The sequence below is a fragment of the Rana temporaria genome, chromosome 13, assembly GCF_905171775.1.
Source record: "Rana temporaria chromosome 13, aRanTem1.1, whole genome shotgun sequence".
NCBI lineage: Eukaryota > Metazoa > Chordata > Amphibia > Anura > Ranidae > Rana > Rana temporaria.
The window spans coordinates 111,600,292-111,615,519 of NC_053501.1; the positions used below are offsets into that span (position 1 = coordinate 111,600,292).

The 15,228-nt window shown below is 44.7% G+C and overlaps 1 protein-coding gene across 1 annotated transcript in view; it reads left to right on the top strand.

The window, feature by feature from the left end:
- The window catches only part of CASQ1 (calsequestrin 1), a 93,895-nt gene extending 84,938 nt beyond the window's left edge, over window positions 1–8,957 (top strand). The window contains exons 10-11 of the mRNA XM_040333355.1: window positions 2,324–2,398; window positions 7,781–8,957. Coding sequence (XP_040189289.1) covers window positions 2,324–2,398; window positions 7,781–8,020 — 315 coding nt within the window. The 3' untranslated portion in view covers window positions 8,021–8,957. The remainder of the gene's footprint in view (window positions 1–2,323; window positions 2,399–7,780) is intronic.
- The last annotated feature ends 6,271 nt before the right edge of the window (window positions 8,958–15,228 follow it).

Consider the following 15,228-nt stretch of genomic DNA (forward strand, 5'->3'; position numbering starts at 1 on the left):
GGTCCAGCTTGGATCAATTCAAGTATACTTCAAACAAACCATTAGGTCAGGGACAAGGGATAATTGAAATTGAGAGTTCTTATTTTACACAAATTTTGGTAAAATTGGGAGAGTGCTTTAGCGTTAATTAAGAAGGCAGAATTATGGTTTGTGGTTTGTGGTGGTTTTTAAGGGTGCAATGGGATTTAAATGGCTCCCCAATATTAGGGTCCATCCCACAGTTTGCAGCTCTAGGAACCAGTCCATACAATATACCAGGCCTGAGGAAGCTTTTGTGATCCCCCGAAATTGACCACACACAATAGTGGATCTTTTTTTTAAACTTAAATCAGATTTTGTATTTTATTTGGTTACATTGGTGCAGCTTGGATCAATTCAAGTATACTCCAACCAAAACATTAGGCCAGTGACAAGGGTAATTGAAATTGAAAGTTCTTTTTTTTTTACAAATTTTGGTAAAATTGGGAGAGTGCTTCAGCGTTAATGAAGAAGGCAGACTTATGATTTGTGGTGGTCTTTAAGGATGCATTTAAATGGCTCTACAATATTAGGGTCCAGCCCACAGTTTGCAGCTCTAGGATCCAGTCCATACAAGATACCAGCTCTGAGGAAGCTTTTGTCACCCCCTGAAATTGGCAACACACATTGGAGCCGGGGCAGGTAACATCGGCACTCCAGCTGTGGTAAAAACTACAAATCTCATCATGCCTCTGCCTCTAGGAGTTGTGCCTATGATTGTCAGGGTCTTGCAATGTCTCATGGGACTTGTAGTTTCACCACAGCTGGAGGGCCGTGGTTGCCTATCCCTGCATTAGGGGATCTTTTTTCAACTTAGGCCCCGTACACACGACCGGATCGATCCGTTTTCAGCGGATAGATCCGCTGCGACCGCTGCCGGATCTATTCGCTGAAATCAGACAGAAATCCACGCGTAAACAATACGCGGGGCGTGGCGACAATGACGCGGCGACGTGGGCGGTCCTGGAAGTTAAAAGCTTCCACGCATGCGTCGAATCAGTACGACGCATGCGAGGGATGGCGGTCAGTCGGACGTGTCCGGTGAGTCTGTACAGACGACCGAATACGTCCGACGGACAGGTTTCCAGCGGACAGATTTCTTAGCATGCTAAGAAATTTGTATCCGCTGGAAACTGTCCGATCCGCGGGACAATTGTCCGCTCGGGCCTACACACGATCGATCCGGTCGTGTGTACGGGGCCTTAGAGTTGATTTTTTTTCCTTTCATAGTTACATTGGTCAAGCTTGAACCAATCCATGTACAGTATACATATTCCAAACCTGCTGGATGCTTGTAGAAGCGGATTAGCCACCACTACTACAGCGATCCTCACTGTCTTCCAGATCCTGTGGTGAGCAGCAGCCCTGCTGTATAGTGAACTCATTTGCATGGGCACCATTCAGAGAACGTCTTGATTTTTTCCCAATGGATACAAGCCATTCCCTGATTAGACAAGGTGAAGATTGTCTCTTGCCCCGCCTCTCCATCTCATCCAATCAGAGAGTGGTTTGCATTATTTCAGTAAAATCCAAGGTGCTCTCTGAATGGCACCCATACCAAGCAAGCGCCCCCCACCCAGCTTTGCAGCAGGGCAGCCTGCCGTTCGGCACAGGACCTGGAAGACGCTACTTCCACAGAAGTCCCACAAGTATGGAAAATGTATACTTAGATAAGTCCAAGCAACAAATAAACCCATACCTGGAATTCAGCTTTAGGTTGCTAAAAACGTAAATCTTTGGGTTGCACCGTCACAGCGCATATCTGGACCTTTGTCTATGATGATACAAAAACAGCTCCCAGAGCTTTGGACAGGCAGCACTAGGACATATGGCTATTTTTTAAGCTTCCTTTCCAATCACAGGTTATAAAACGCGATGCGCTTAAAAATCCATTCCAATAAAAAAAAAAAAAATGAATTCTCTTCAAAGTCATTTCATCCGTGTCAGCACAGTTCATTATCGAATCACTTGGTACCCGAGGACGGCATTGTTATGAATTCACACAATTAGCACCCTGAAAATGACAGCAGTGCGTCTTCTTTGCTGTTGAGTTGCAATCTCTTTCCCGGAGATTGGCGAAGACTCCGAGGTGTGGGGGCAACAAAGGCTCCATTCTAGCTAAACCACAGGCGGGACAACAGAACTGTGGCAGTCGGTTGACAATAGCTGGACGACATGTCCTCTGCGGGTTTTTTTGGCAGGCTTTGCGTGCTCTGGGAGTGTGGGAATGCCAACTGAGGGAAACGTGAGTGAAATTTGTGCACCCTTTAATAAACTCCCCTTGTCTTTTTTCTCTCCTTTTCAGCTGATCCCCTACTGGGAAGAGAAATTTGGCATCGACCTGTCTCGTCCTCATATCGGCGTGGTGAATGTGACTGATGTAAGTAGGAAATGGATTTCACTGAAGACTAGTGTGCAACTGCCATATTTTATTTTAATAGAGGACAGTGCCATATTACAGGCTAACAGCTAAGGTGTAGCTTGAAGTTTGTGGGCCCTGATGCAAAAGTTGTCCTGGGCCCCCCCACTACTAACCGCCCCTTCCACTGTGCACCAAGGTACTCCCATTAATATGCGCCAAGATACTTCCATTAAGCGCCAAGTTAGTCCCATTAAGCGCCAAGATACTCCCATTAATATGCGCCAAGATACTCCCATTAAGCGCCAAGATACTCCCATTAATATGTGCCAAGATACTCCCATTAAGCACCAAGGTACTCCCATTAATATGCGCCAAGATACTCCTATTAATATGCGCCAAGATACTCCCATTAAGCGCCAAGGTACCCTCATTAATATGTGCCAAGATACTCCTATTAAGCGTCAAGATACTCCCATTAATATGCGCCAAGATACTCCCATTAAGCGCCAAGATACTCCCATTATTATGGGACAAGATACTCCCATTAAGCGCCAAGATACTTTCATTGATATGAGCCAAGATACTTCCATTAAGCGCCAAAATACCACCATTAATATGCGCCAAGATACTCCCATTAAACGCCAAGATACTCCCATTAAACGCCAAGATACTCCCATTATTATGCGCCAAGATACTCCCATTAAGCGCCAAGATGCTCCCATTAATATGGGCCAAGAAACTCCCATTAAGCGCCAAGATACTTCCATTAATATGGGCCAAGATACTCCCATTAAGCGCCAAGATACTCCCATTAATATGCGCCAAGATACTCCCATTAAGCACCAAGATACTCCCATTAATATGGGCCAAGATACTTCCATTAAGCGCCAAGATACCACCATTAATGTGCGCCAAGATACTCCCATTAATATGCGCCAAGATACTCCCATTAAGCGCCAAGATACTCCCATTAAGCCCCAGGATACTCTCCATTAATTTGCGCCAAGATACTCCCATTAAGCCCCAAGATACTCCCATTAATATGCGCCAAGATACTCCCATTAAGCCCCAAGATACTCCCATTAATATGGGCCAAGATACTCCCATTAAGTGCCAAGATACTCCCATTAATTTGCATCAAGATACTCCCATTAATATGCGCCAAGATACTTCCATTAATATGGGCCAAGATACTCCCATTAAGCGCCAAGATACCACCATTAATATGCGCCAAGATACTCCCATTAAGTGCCAAGATACTCCCATTAATATGCATCTAGATACTCCCATTAATATGCGCCAAGATACTCCCATTAATATGCGCCTATCCTAGTAATGACATGACCTCGCCCCCCCCCCCCCCATCCTAGTAATGACATGACCTCACCCCCATCCTAGTAATGACATGACCTCACCCCCATCCTATTAATGACATGACCTCGCCCTCCATCCTAGTAATCACATGACCTTGCCCCCATCCTAGTAATCACGTGACCTCGCCCCCCATCCTAGTAATCACGTGACCTTTTCCCTTCCCCTCTCTATCCTATTAATGATATGACCTCGCGTCCCCCCATCCTAGTAACTTTTAACAATTGTGACCCCTGCAACCCCTGATGATACGCCAGTGGCTAACAGTACCTATTTTTATGGTCCTTAATGTTCTATAGTTCATAGCATCAAACAATTCCTCTGATATAATTGCTTAATTATTATCTTATACATTTTTATATTTGTATTTGGTTCTCTGATTCCCCTCTCTATCCCCTTCTGTCTGCCAAAAACATTAAATGCAGAGGTGCAGGTCTAGAAGATACGAAGGAATGGGTCACACCGGCGAAATGTGACATGTAGGCCCAGCGGTGATCATGAAAGATCAGGATAGGGGTGCCACATCTCTTTGGTTGGGGGTCAATGAAGATCAGTCATGGTGACCTCTTCCAGTCTTCCATAAGAGAAGGGTTCAATAATGTTGGAATGTAAAGTGGACCTGTCCTCAGATATATTCCTTTATGTTGAAGCCCAACTCTGGGAATTACAAAACAATACCCCCCCCCCCAAATGCAAGCGTTAAATTATTGTTAACGCTAGGGGTTGAGGAATAAGGTGTAATATTTACCCTTCACTTCTGCCGGATTTCCCCAATCTAAACAACACGTCCCCTGAAGCCTTTTCTATAAGGTGCTCCAGGCTACGGTCCCATTATGACGTCATCAGGTACAAGGCTTGATCTACACATGAGAATGGCAAAGAACCACCCTCACAAGCGGGAGTGGAGAACTGAGCACTGAAGCCTGCCTGAGCAAGGAGTAAGCTAAGTATTATCACATACAGTTCAACGCTATTGGCCCTAAATTGTCACAGTCTGGCCCCCCTGACCTTTGTTTGGAGACCCCTGCCTCAAAGTTAACAAGCATTAAATGCTTGCAAGGAGAAGCGAGGAAGGAACAAACCAGGGGACTTTTTAGGTGTCAATATAGAAAATGGATTACAATTGATAAAATGTAATAGATTTTATTATAACAATAAAAAATTATAAAAAATTCCTTATTATATCATTTGTTAAATTCGAGGCATATACAGACACTCTACATGTTTTGCTTCAAAAAGCTTCTCCTGAAGTAGCTCTTTTGAAGCGAAACATGTAGAGTGGTAGTGTCTGTATATGCCTTGAATCTAACAAATGATATAATAACAACAATTTTTTTATCATTTTTTGTTGTTATAATAAAATGTATTACATTTTATCAATTGTAATCCATTTTCTATATTGACACCTAAAAAGTCCCCTGGTTTGTTCCTCCCTCCCTTCTCTTTACCATATATTGGGACGTAGTGTCTTTTCTGAACGCTTTTCTGATCGTATTTTCTTGTAATTCCCAGAGTTGGGCTTTAACGTAAAGGAATATATCCGATGACAGGTTCACCTGAAGAAGACATTCCAACGTCGTTGAATCATTCTTTTCGACGTCTACTGGAAGAGGTCACCATGACCAATCTTCATTGACCCCAACCAGAGTGATGTGGCACCCCTATCCTGATCTTTTCATGATCACTGCTGGGGCATGTCCTACGTGTCACATTTCTCCAGTGTGACCCATGCATTCGTATTAATCAACCAGATGTCTCATAATGAATCACGGATGTAATCATGTGGCCTAGACATGTGCCCCAATATGACAATCATCCCACCACCTCACAATTCCTATCGTCTGGCCTTTTAATCAGTCTTTCATTCTGGTCCCTCATCTGCCTGGAGACAGAATTTTTTTTTGCCGTTTTTGCGTTTTTTTTCTCCCCTACATGTGCCTGATGAAAGCTTCCTCAATGTTCCTTTGTTGTACCTGCCATTATCCTTTTCCCTTCGGTGCCCTTTCATCCCAGAGCTCCATTGTGTCCTTTCACCGGAGAATAATTACAGCTCTCGCTCCCGCTGCCTCGTGTCTTCCTTGTAATGTGGCGCGACTCTGCGCCGTGCTGGGGACCGGCCATAATCTGAAGAAGAGACAGCTGTGCCATTTAACAGTAAAGCCTCAGCTGTGTGCGCATAGCCTTGTTGTGACAGCTCGGCCTGTCTAGATCGGGAGATGCTCTAAGTGGACCTAGCGCAATATATATTCTTCGTGTTAGTCATAAAAATCCAGGACTACATCCCCCCTCTCCCTCGCCGGTACCACACAATCCAAGACCCCTTAGCTTTCCCATTCACTAGTCGTAGCTCAGTGTAGGGTAAAACATCAGTTAATTAGAACCAGAATACAAGTCTTATATACAGTTAAAGAGGAGGAGGTTCCTACCTCCTGCTCATATTACTCTAACAAAACACAGAAACATAAATTAACATGAGCTAATTAACTAATCTCTTAAAGCAGCCAATGTGACTCCCTAACTACAATACACATCATCATACATATCAACACAGAACTCCTTCATACAATTGCAGGGTTAATTAGCACAAGCAACAATGGGTGAAAGACTCTTAGAAGTTATCCTAGACTCATTTACATTATAACAGACAGACAGGTGGCTGGAGTTGACTTCAGCATCTTCTAACAGTATGTGTCCCAACGTTATGAATCAGTCACTATTTCTAATATGGCATATATAGGGTTCCCAGAGTCTGTGTGTCTTGAGGGGGACAAGAACCTGACTCCATAGTAACACCACCTCAAGGGTCCCCAGGCATACAGCTCACGAAGAGCACTGTTCCCTCAAATGCCAGGGCCCATGATCGCAAGTCAAGAGGCTAGCATTCAGTCCCCTCCAAAAGTCTCTGTCCCAGGTGAGTCTGTCACAACACATATGTAGCTTTTGTTTAAATAAGGAGTAGAAGGCTCAATAAATTCCCGTTGATCCTGCCGGACACCTTGTATAGGAAGCCTTTCCTAGTGCCCCCTTCCCCTAGTCCATACCAGCACCCACGGGCTCTACCCCCCCACCCCAAAGCACCACGTCCCCATCTTACCCTGGCTGGTGGTTGTGGTGGTTGCAAGGCAGGGGGGTTATCAGAATCTGAAAGCCCCCAAAGGACCCAAAGGGTCTGAAATGGACTAAGGGAGGGGGACCCCACTCCATTTTTTTTTTATTGCCAGCTTTTTTTTTTTCAGCTGTCAGCGGGGAAGCCCATTGACAGCTGAAGACTCATCAGTTGTTAAGGATGTCAGCTTCCCAGCCCCTCTCCTTAATGACTAGCTTTTACTGTGCCCTGGTTGGCGCAGTGGGCAGTGTATTGCAGGGCATTTGGCGGGGTGAACACCCTGGGCTGGGAAACAGACAGTTTCCATCATCGGTTCATCGGGTGGCTGTGTCAGTTTAATTCCGGGACACTGTATTGTCCTGGAATGAAGGTGTCCGGGACAGAACTGCAAAATGCGGGACAGTCCGGGGCAATCTGGGACACGTGGTCACCCTAGTCTTAGCAGTCAGCAGCAGAGAAGACAGGACTCCACCAGATCCTGCACTTGTCTCTCCAGTCCTCCTGGTAGCAGCACAAGGTAAGGGGGTGCAATGATGTAAGGGATAGTGGGGGGGATGCTAGACTTCTGATGGTTGGCGTTGGGGGGGCTCTTGACATCTGATGTAAGGGGCGTGGGGTGCTGTTACAACCAACCCTTTGAGGGCAACCATAATGCTGATGTGGCCCACAAGTATATGGAGTTTGACACCCCTGCAGTAGGGCAAAGATAGGGACACGCCATCCTTCTAGAGCTTTCCCCATTTGGGCTTGGACCAGCCAGACCGCATTCCACCCCCTCAAGACAGATGCTGTCGGCACACCTATACCTGCTCTGATGCACATTGCTGATATTGCCATGAGCGTCTGGAGTTTACCTTTAAAATTGTGGTAAGAAAACCACTCAACACTTTGAAATCTAACAGAATCTGTTGTTCCTCCTGCAGGCTGATAGCGTTTGGATGGACATGGATGATGAAGAGGACCTGCCTACCGTGGACGAGCTGGAAGACTGGATTGAAGATGTTCTGGAGGGTGAGGTCAACACTGAAGATGATGATGACGACGATGATGACGACGATGATGATGACGACGACGACGATGATGATGATGATGACGACGATGATGACGATGATGATGACGATGATGATGATGACGATGATGATGATGATGATGACGATGACTAAACAGTCATCAAAAAAGTCGTTAGCATCTAACTAGTTTATATATTAAAATGTCAAAGCCTGACTTTAGTAACAACATATTTTTATATGAATTCTTGATTCTTAATTTAATTATTTTCACCTATCCGATTAGCTCAACACCGATCTTCAACACCCTTAAAAAATCCACTGAAAGTTTTGGATCCTGGGGCCTCTAGACAAAGGGAATCCAATGAGATTCCTCTCACCAACAGCTCAGGAGGACTACAGAAGCTCTTTCTGGTCTCTTCATAAAGTCTTAAGATAATGAGAATAGACTTTTATCCAAAAAATTGCTTGGTTCAAGCAAGCCTAAAAATTTATATTTTTTCCAAAAAGTTGTTTTTTAAGACCAAAAAAAACTCTGGTCATCCATTAAGAAAAGCTTAGATAATCTAAGAGTTCCAACTAACCTGCAACTCTTGTCCAAACGCTCAATAGTGCAGGTTGAGGACTTGATTTCACAAGTCCATCATTTTCGAAAACCTAGCATGATATCGCCAAAACACAAGACGTGCGATAAACAACACAAGAATCCCATCATATGCCAGTCTTGGCTCTTGTTGGCATAACAGATAAGGTTGCCTATCACAGTAGCATGTCAACTTTTTTTTTTTTTGGCCAAGTACCATACATTAAAAAAGAAGAAGTGATGTCTCCTCATCGATCTCACGTCCAATCATCTCCTAAGTGGGCAAAAAATGTGGACTTTATGCCCTTTCACATGATTTTATTCTTGGACATTTTGATGTTTTCCCGACATTTCATGTCATATGAAAAAAAAATATTGTTGCCCACTTGTCGAAGAAACCTAAGGCAAAAACCTCAAGCATCACTCACAAGGTCTTAAATGTTTATCTACTGTGATCTTCTTCCCACAAATTGCAACTGATAAGAAAACCGAAAATCAGTAACATCCAAACTGTGTACGCGTGTTTTTTTTTCTGTTTTTAAGGATTTCCTTCATGGTTTCTAGCAGTGGTCTTCAAGCTGCGGCCCCTTGCTTGCCTTCATCTGGCCTTTGGGGCATTATTTCTTCCACTGCTACCATGAGTAGACGATAATTCCCCACACTCATGGGCGTCCGCTCCATAGGGAAAGGGGGGTTGTTTGCCCACCCTGGAATCGCCAGGGAGAGCCAGGAGCAGGGTCGAACTGGCCCTGGGGGCGCTTTAAGCGGTGACTGCAGCGCTCCCCTCCTTCTGTCCACCGGCGCTCGTATCGTATGTCATGGAGCTGGGTCTGTGTGCAAGGTCCCGCCCTCCTAGATCGGCTCGTCTGATAGTCTTCTAGTGTTCCGCCTATCACACGAGCCGAACTGGGGGGGCGGGATCTTGCACACAGACCCAGCTCCGTGACATACGATACGAGCGCCAGAGGACAGAGGGAGGGGAGCGCCGTTTGATATTGTTTACAAGGCCTGTGCTCTGTTTGTTCCAGCATCTGTTGCCACAGGTAACACTAGACTATTCTCTGATGTGTTTTTAGCAAGTTTGGAAACGCAGAGCAAACACAACACAGAGTTGTAGCCTACGGCATAATTTCTAGTTGTCCCTTATTTAGAGTGCCTGTCCCTCTTCTGCTGCTGTGTAATGTAAAGGGGTCCAGTGGTGCAGGGTGCTGTGTAATGTAAAGGGGGCCAGTGGTGCAGGATGCTGTGTAATGTAAAGGGGGCCAGTGATGCAGGGTGCTGTGTTATGTAAAGGGGGCCAGTGATGCAGGGTGCTGTGTAATGTAAAGGGGTCCAGAGCTGTGGGGTGCTGTGTAATGTAAAGGGGTCCAGAGCTGTGGGGTGCTGTATAATGTAATGGGGTCCAGAGCTGTGAGGTGCTGTGTAATGTGAAGGGGTCCAGAGGTGCAGTTGTGAAGAGGGCATACACAGTAGTGACAAAGAGATATTGAAAGATGCAGGGGGCACAGTAGGGTGTTTTTACATTTTATCGTGGGGGGGGCATTTTAACCTCCGCTAGTGGTCGAAGAAAGGGTAAAATGCCAAAGCGCCCCCCCTCTGAAAAAATTTCAGCGGATGCCCATGCCCACACTGACACTGTTATAGATTTTTTCCTGGTCCAATTCCAGGATACATGTTCTATTCTGCCTCTGACCCAAATTCAAGGTGATGTGAATGCATGCATGCAAAAGACTCACACTGGCACACACTGGTCAGTATGAGCTCTTCCTCATCAACAACAGGGTTTATTCAGGTTATAGCTCTTTATAGTCAAAGTGACATAAGCAAACGTCATCACACATGTGTGCATATGATTGGTTCATCTGTACATGGTCCTTTTCCTGTCGATTCTGTCTTCCACGAGGCAACATTGCAGAACTTTGAGCAGCCATTTTCTTTGCACGGTGGGAGGGGCAGAAAGGAGTGGAGCAGAAAGACATCTGTTTCTCGTTTTGAATAAGGGATAAATACCTGTCATAATTTTCAGTCAAGGAAAATACTACTGTTTCTCACGAGATCACTAAGACATATATATATATATATATATATATATATATATATATATATATATATATATATATATATATATAGTGCAACAAGAAAGAAAATAAATAATAAAAAAGAAAATAAAAAAACAATATTTGAGTGTTTAAAAGAGAGAGATAACATAGACATAAAATAGAAATTTTATCAACTCCATCGCAACACCAACTATAGGGAATTAATACTCCCACTGACACAAATAATGGTGCACTAATCCTCCCACTGAAAGCAATAGTGGGGCACTATTTCTTCCACTAATACCAACGAGAGGGTACTAACTCTTCCACTGATGCCAACAATGGGGCGCTATTCCCTACACTAATACCAATGATGGGGCTCTATTATTCCCACTACCACAATGATGGGGCACTATTCCTCCCACTGACACCATTGATGGGACACTATTCCTCCCACTGATACCAATGATGGGACACTATTCCTCCCACTGATACCAATGATGGGACACTATTCTTCCCATTGACACCAATGACTGGGTACTTTTTCTAGTCTACCACTGATACCAACAAGGGAGCATTATTGCTTATACTAATATCAATGACATGGTACTATTCCGCCCACTGTCACCAACGGTATGGCACTATTCCCCCCACTGACACCAATGGTGGTGCACAATTCCTTCCACTAATACCAATGATAGGACACTATTCCTTCCACTAATACCAATGATGGGACACTATTCCTTCCACTGATACCAATGATGGGGCACTATTCCTCCCACTGATACCAATGATGGGACACTATTCCTCCACTGATACCAATGATGGGACACTATCCCTTCCACTAATACCAATGAAGGGACACTATTCCTCCCACTGATACCAATGATGGGACACTATTCCTCCCACTGACACCAATGATGGGACACTATTCCTCCCACTGATACCAATGGTGGTGCACAATTCCTTCCACTAATACCAATGATAGGACACTATTCCTTCCACTGATACCAATGATGGGACACTATCCCTTCCACTAATACCAATGAAGGGACACTATTCCTCCCACTGACACCAATGATGGGACACTATTCCTCCCACTGATACCAATGATGGGACACTATTCCTCCCACTGACACCAATGATGGGACACTATTCCCCCACTGACACCAATGATGGGACACTATTCCTCCCACTGACACCAATGATGGGACACTATTCCTCCCACTGACACCAATGATGGGACACTATTCCTCCCACTGACACCGATGATGGGACACTATTCCTCCTAATACTGACCACAGGTGCTTTGTCATTTTTTTTTACTCCAACTGACCACCAAGCCTGAGGCATGGTGTACTTCCACTGAGGACAGAACAGATTCTACTTCCACTGGCTACAGTCCGGCCCCCTGAAGTCCAAAGACCAGAACATTGGACCTTTGTTTAGAAAGTTTGGAGACTTCTGGTTTATAGAATAAAAAAAAAAAAAAAAAAACAAGGCAAAGCTCATTAAATTGCTCTTCACATTGACCTCCGATGGAACTAAATATAAAAAAAATGGGTACAGTACCCAAATGGTAATATAAAGCCATAACAGCCTAGCCTAGATAACAGTTACCTTTCCAGTGGAAAATGCTGCTCCAAGCTCCCACCAGTGCTAGCCCTAAGAATGCAGGTAAAAGGGGCAGCTGCCCTGGCCCCTTTCATTGTTGTGGGGCCCATAGCAGTTTCCTCATACTAGCCAACTATCCCAGTTTAAATTCCCTTGTCCCTTGAAGTTTTAGTCCTGTGCTGTGTCCTGATATCTCAGTGTGAAGTGCTGCTACTAATGCTGCCCAGCTCTGCCCTATTGTTGTGTACAGATGACTCACCTGCAGACCCTGTGTTTACATGTAAATAACCGCCATTCCTGTGTAAATAACGGGAGCATTCATATGTAAATAAAGGTGCCATTCGTATGTATATTATGCCCCTCTGCAGTGAAGAGATGATGTGCTGTAACCTCTAGCAACCAATCAGTGAGCAGTATTACTGTACAGTAATCTCTAGCAACCAATCAACAAGAAGTAATCATGTGCTGTAACCTCCAGCAACTAATCAGTGTGCCGTAATGTGTGCTGTAACCTCTAGCAACCAGTCAGTAAGTGGTAATGATACGCTGTAACCTCTGGCAACCAATCACAATCACTGCCTGATCTGATACAGTAAACTGAGCTGATATTTATTGTATGTGTGGTGTAACTTCTAGCAACCAATCAGTGAGCAGTATTACTGTACAGTAATCTCTAGCAACCAATCAACAAGAAGAAATCATGTGCTGTAACCTCCAGCAACTAATCAGTAAGCCGCAATGTGTGCTGTAACCTCTAGCAACCAATCAGTGAGCAGTATTACTGTACAGTAACCTCTATCAACCAATCAACAAGAAGAAATCATGTGCCGTAACCTCTAGCAACTAATCAGTGAGCCGTAATGTGTGCTGTAACCTCTAGCAACCAATCAGTGAGCAGTATTACAGTAATCTCTAGCAACCAATCAACAAGAAGAAATCTTGTGCCGTAACCTCTACCAACTAATCAGTGAGCCGTAATGTGTACTGTAACCTCTAGCAACCAATCAGTGAGCAGTATTACAGTAATCTCTAGCAACCAATCAACAAGAAGAAATCATGTGCCGTAACCTCTAGCAACCAATCAGTGAGCAGTATTACTGTACAGTAATCTCTAGCAACCAATCAACAAGAAGAAATCATGTGCTGAAACCTCTAGCAACCAATCAGTGAGTCGTGATGTGTGCTGTAAACCTCTAGCAACCAGTCAGTAAGTGGTAATGATAGACTGTAACCTCTGGCAACCAATCGCAATCACTGCGATTTTTTTTGCCCAGGGTCCAATCAACATTAAAGACGGCCCTGGTACTTGGTCTTGTGATTTCAGCTCAAAAAACAGAACACCGATCAAAGAGCCCTCCCTGAATTCTGAGGCTTTGCCGTGTGGTCAGTACCGGAGGGAGCCCAGAGCAGCGTTTTCTCCAGCAAAGCTTTTTTTTCGGCTCTAGTTATTCTTCATCCGTTGCAGGGAGATCGTTAATTTCGCTCCATGTTAACATCTGAACGCAGGTCCACCTTAATTAGACGTCCTCTAAGGCGCCTTTTCTTTTTTTCTCCGGTATAAAAATACGCACATCGCCTTATCTCTCGGATCGCATTCGGGTTCTTGGAGCTGGGGCGAGTATGAAGGATCAGCCAGAGGATGTGAGATATTAGATTCATTGATTAGCTCGCCAGCACAGATGGTAGCGAGTAACATAATAATCAGATGGAATTTGCCGTATATAAGAATACCGGAGGCAAGCAAAACACGAGTGTCAGTAGGATTCGAAGGAGAGCGTAAATGAGAACTATTTACATCGGAGCTAAAATAGTAATTACACGATTTCACAAAAAATAATAATATCTAATATAAGGTTCCCTTGCTTATAAAAAACGTTTTTTTATCCCTATCGAAGAATTGATGGTTATCCTGCATTACCTAAGAATACACCTGGGTGGTTATTGTAACGGTCACCACCGTTTACGACCTTCCATCCCATCCAAGACAGCTTATCGACACTCCAATCAACAGGACCCGATCCATAAGAATTCCCCCCCAGACACGAGACACACAGCTCTGTGCTTCTGGTTTCAAATGTAATGATTTTAATGGTTTCTTCTCAGTCTTATATACAGTACAACCATGTGACAGTATTCAAAGGGACAATGAGATCTCCAACCCCCTAATCACACACTAAGGGTAATTACTTAACATTCCTTAATCAACAACAAAACACCTTCACCCACTCCGTCTCCTAGGCAGACGTTTCGTCTCCGCATACAGCTTGACACCTCTGAGCATCAATAGGTTGTAGACAGTGTTATCACACATAAACAGATTTTAGCATGCATAATTATAGGTCTGGGAGCAGACCTGGGATTAACACCTGTCCGTTACAACACCTTTACACAAGGACAATGGACTGTCTCCCAGGCCCTGATGCAATTAGCATGTCAATAGAAATGAGTCACTATTGACTGGTTGGGCCAACATCTTGCAATTTCTCAAGATCCTGCAATATGAACTATTATTGAGGTTCTATCTCATGTAATATATGAATTATGATTCCCTTGCCACTCCATGCCCAAAGGGCACAGAGTGGACTCAGACCCAAGAGTTATCAGTGACGCTGACACAGGAGTATCCTCCATCCTCACAAAGTCTTTGGGTGTCACGGGTCATTCCGTTACATCTCTCCCCTTTCGGTGGGAGACTGACACAGGAGGAGACCCCGAACGGGTTGACTCCGAAGTCAGTCAGTAGATCTAGTCCTCCAATGCTGGTATCCATACCGTACCCCAAATAAATTGCTCCAAACAGAGCCTTACTCACCCCGCCAACCTCTGTCTCTCTCAGAGAACCTGCCTGCCGCTGGGGAGAGGCCTGGACTGGCCCTTCTCCCTGGAGTCCTTTCAGCCGCTGGAGAGAAGACAGGGTGACTGGGCTCAGTCCATCATGTGGTTGGGGATCTGGGCCAACTGGCCCCCATCCCTGTGGTATACCAGTGGAGACTGAAGTCCCATCCACTGGTCCAGGAACTCCCTCTCCTGCTAGTTGAGAGCAGAGGCTTGTGGCACTCTGCTCTGTTGCCAGCTCTTCTGCTGGGTCGCTTTGAGTGGAGACCACAGTCCCATCCACTCCCACAGGA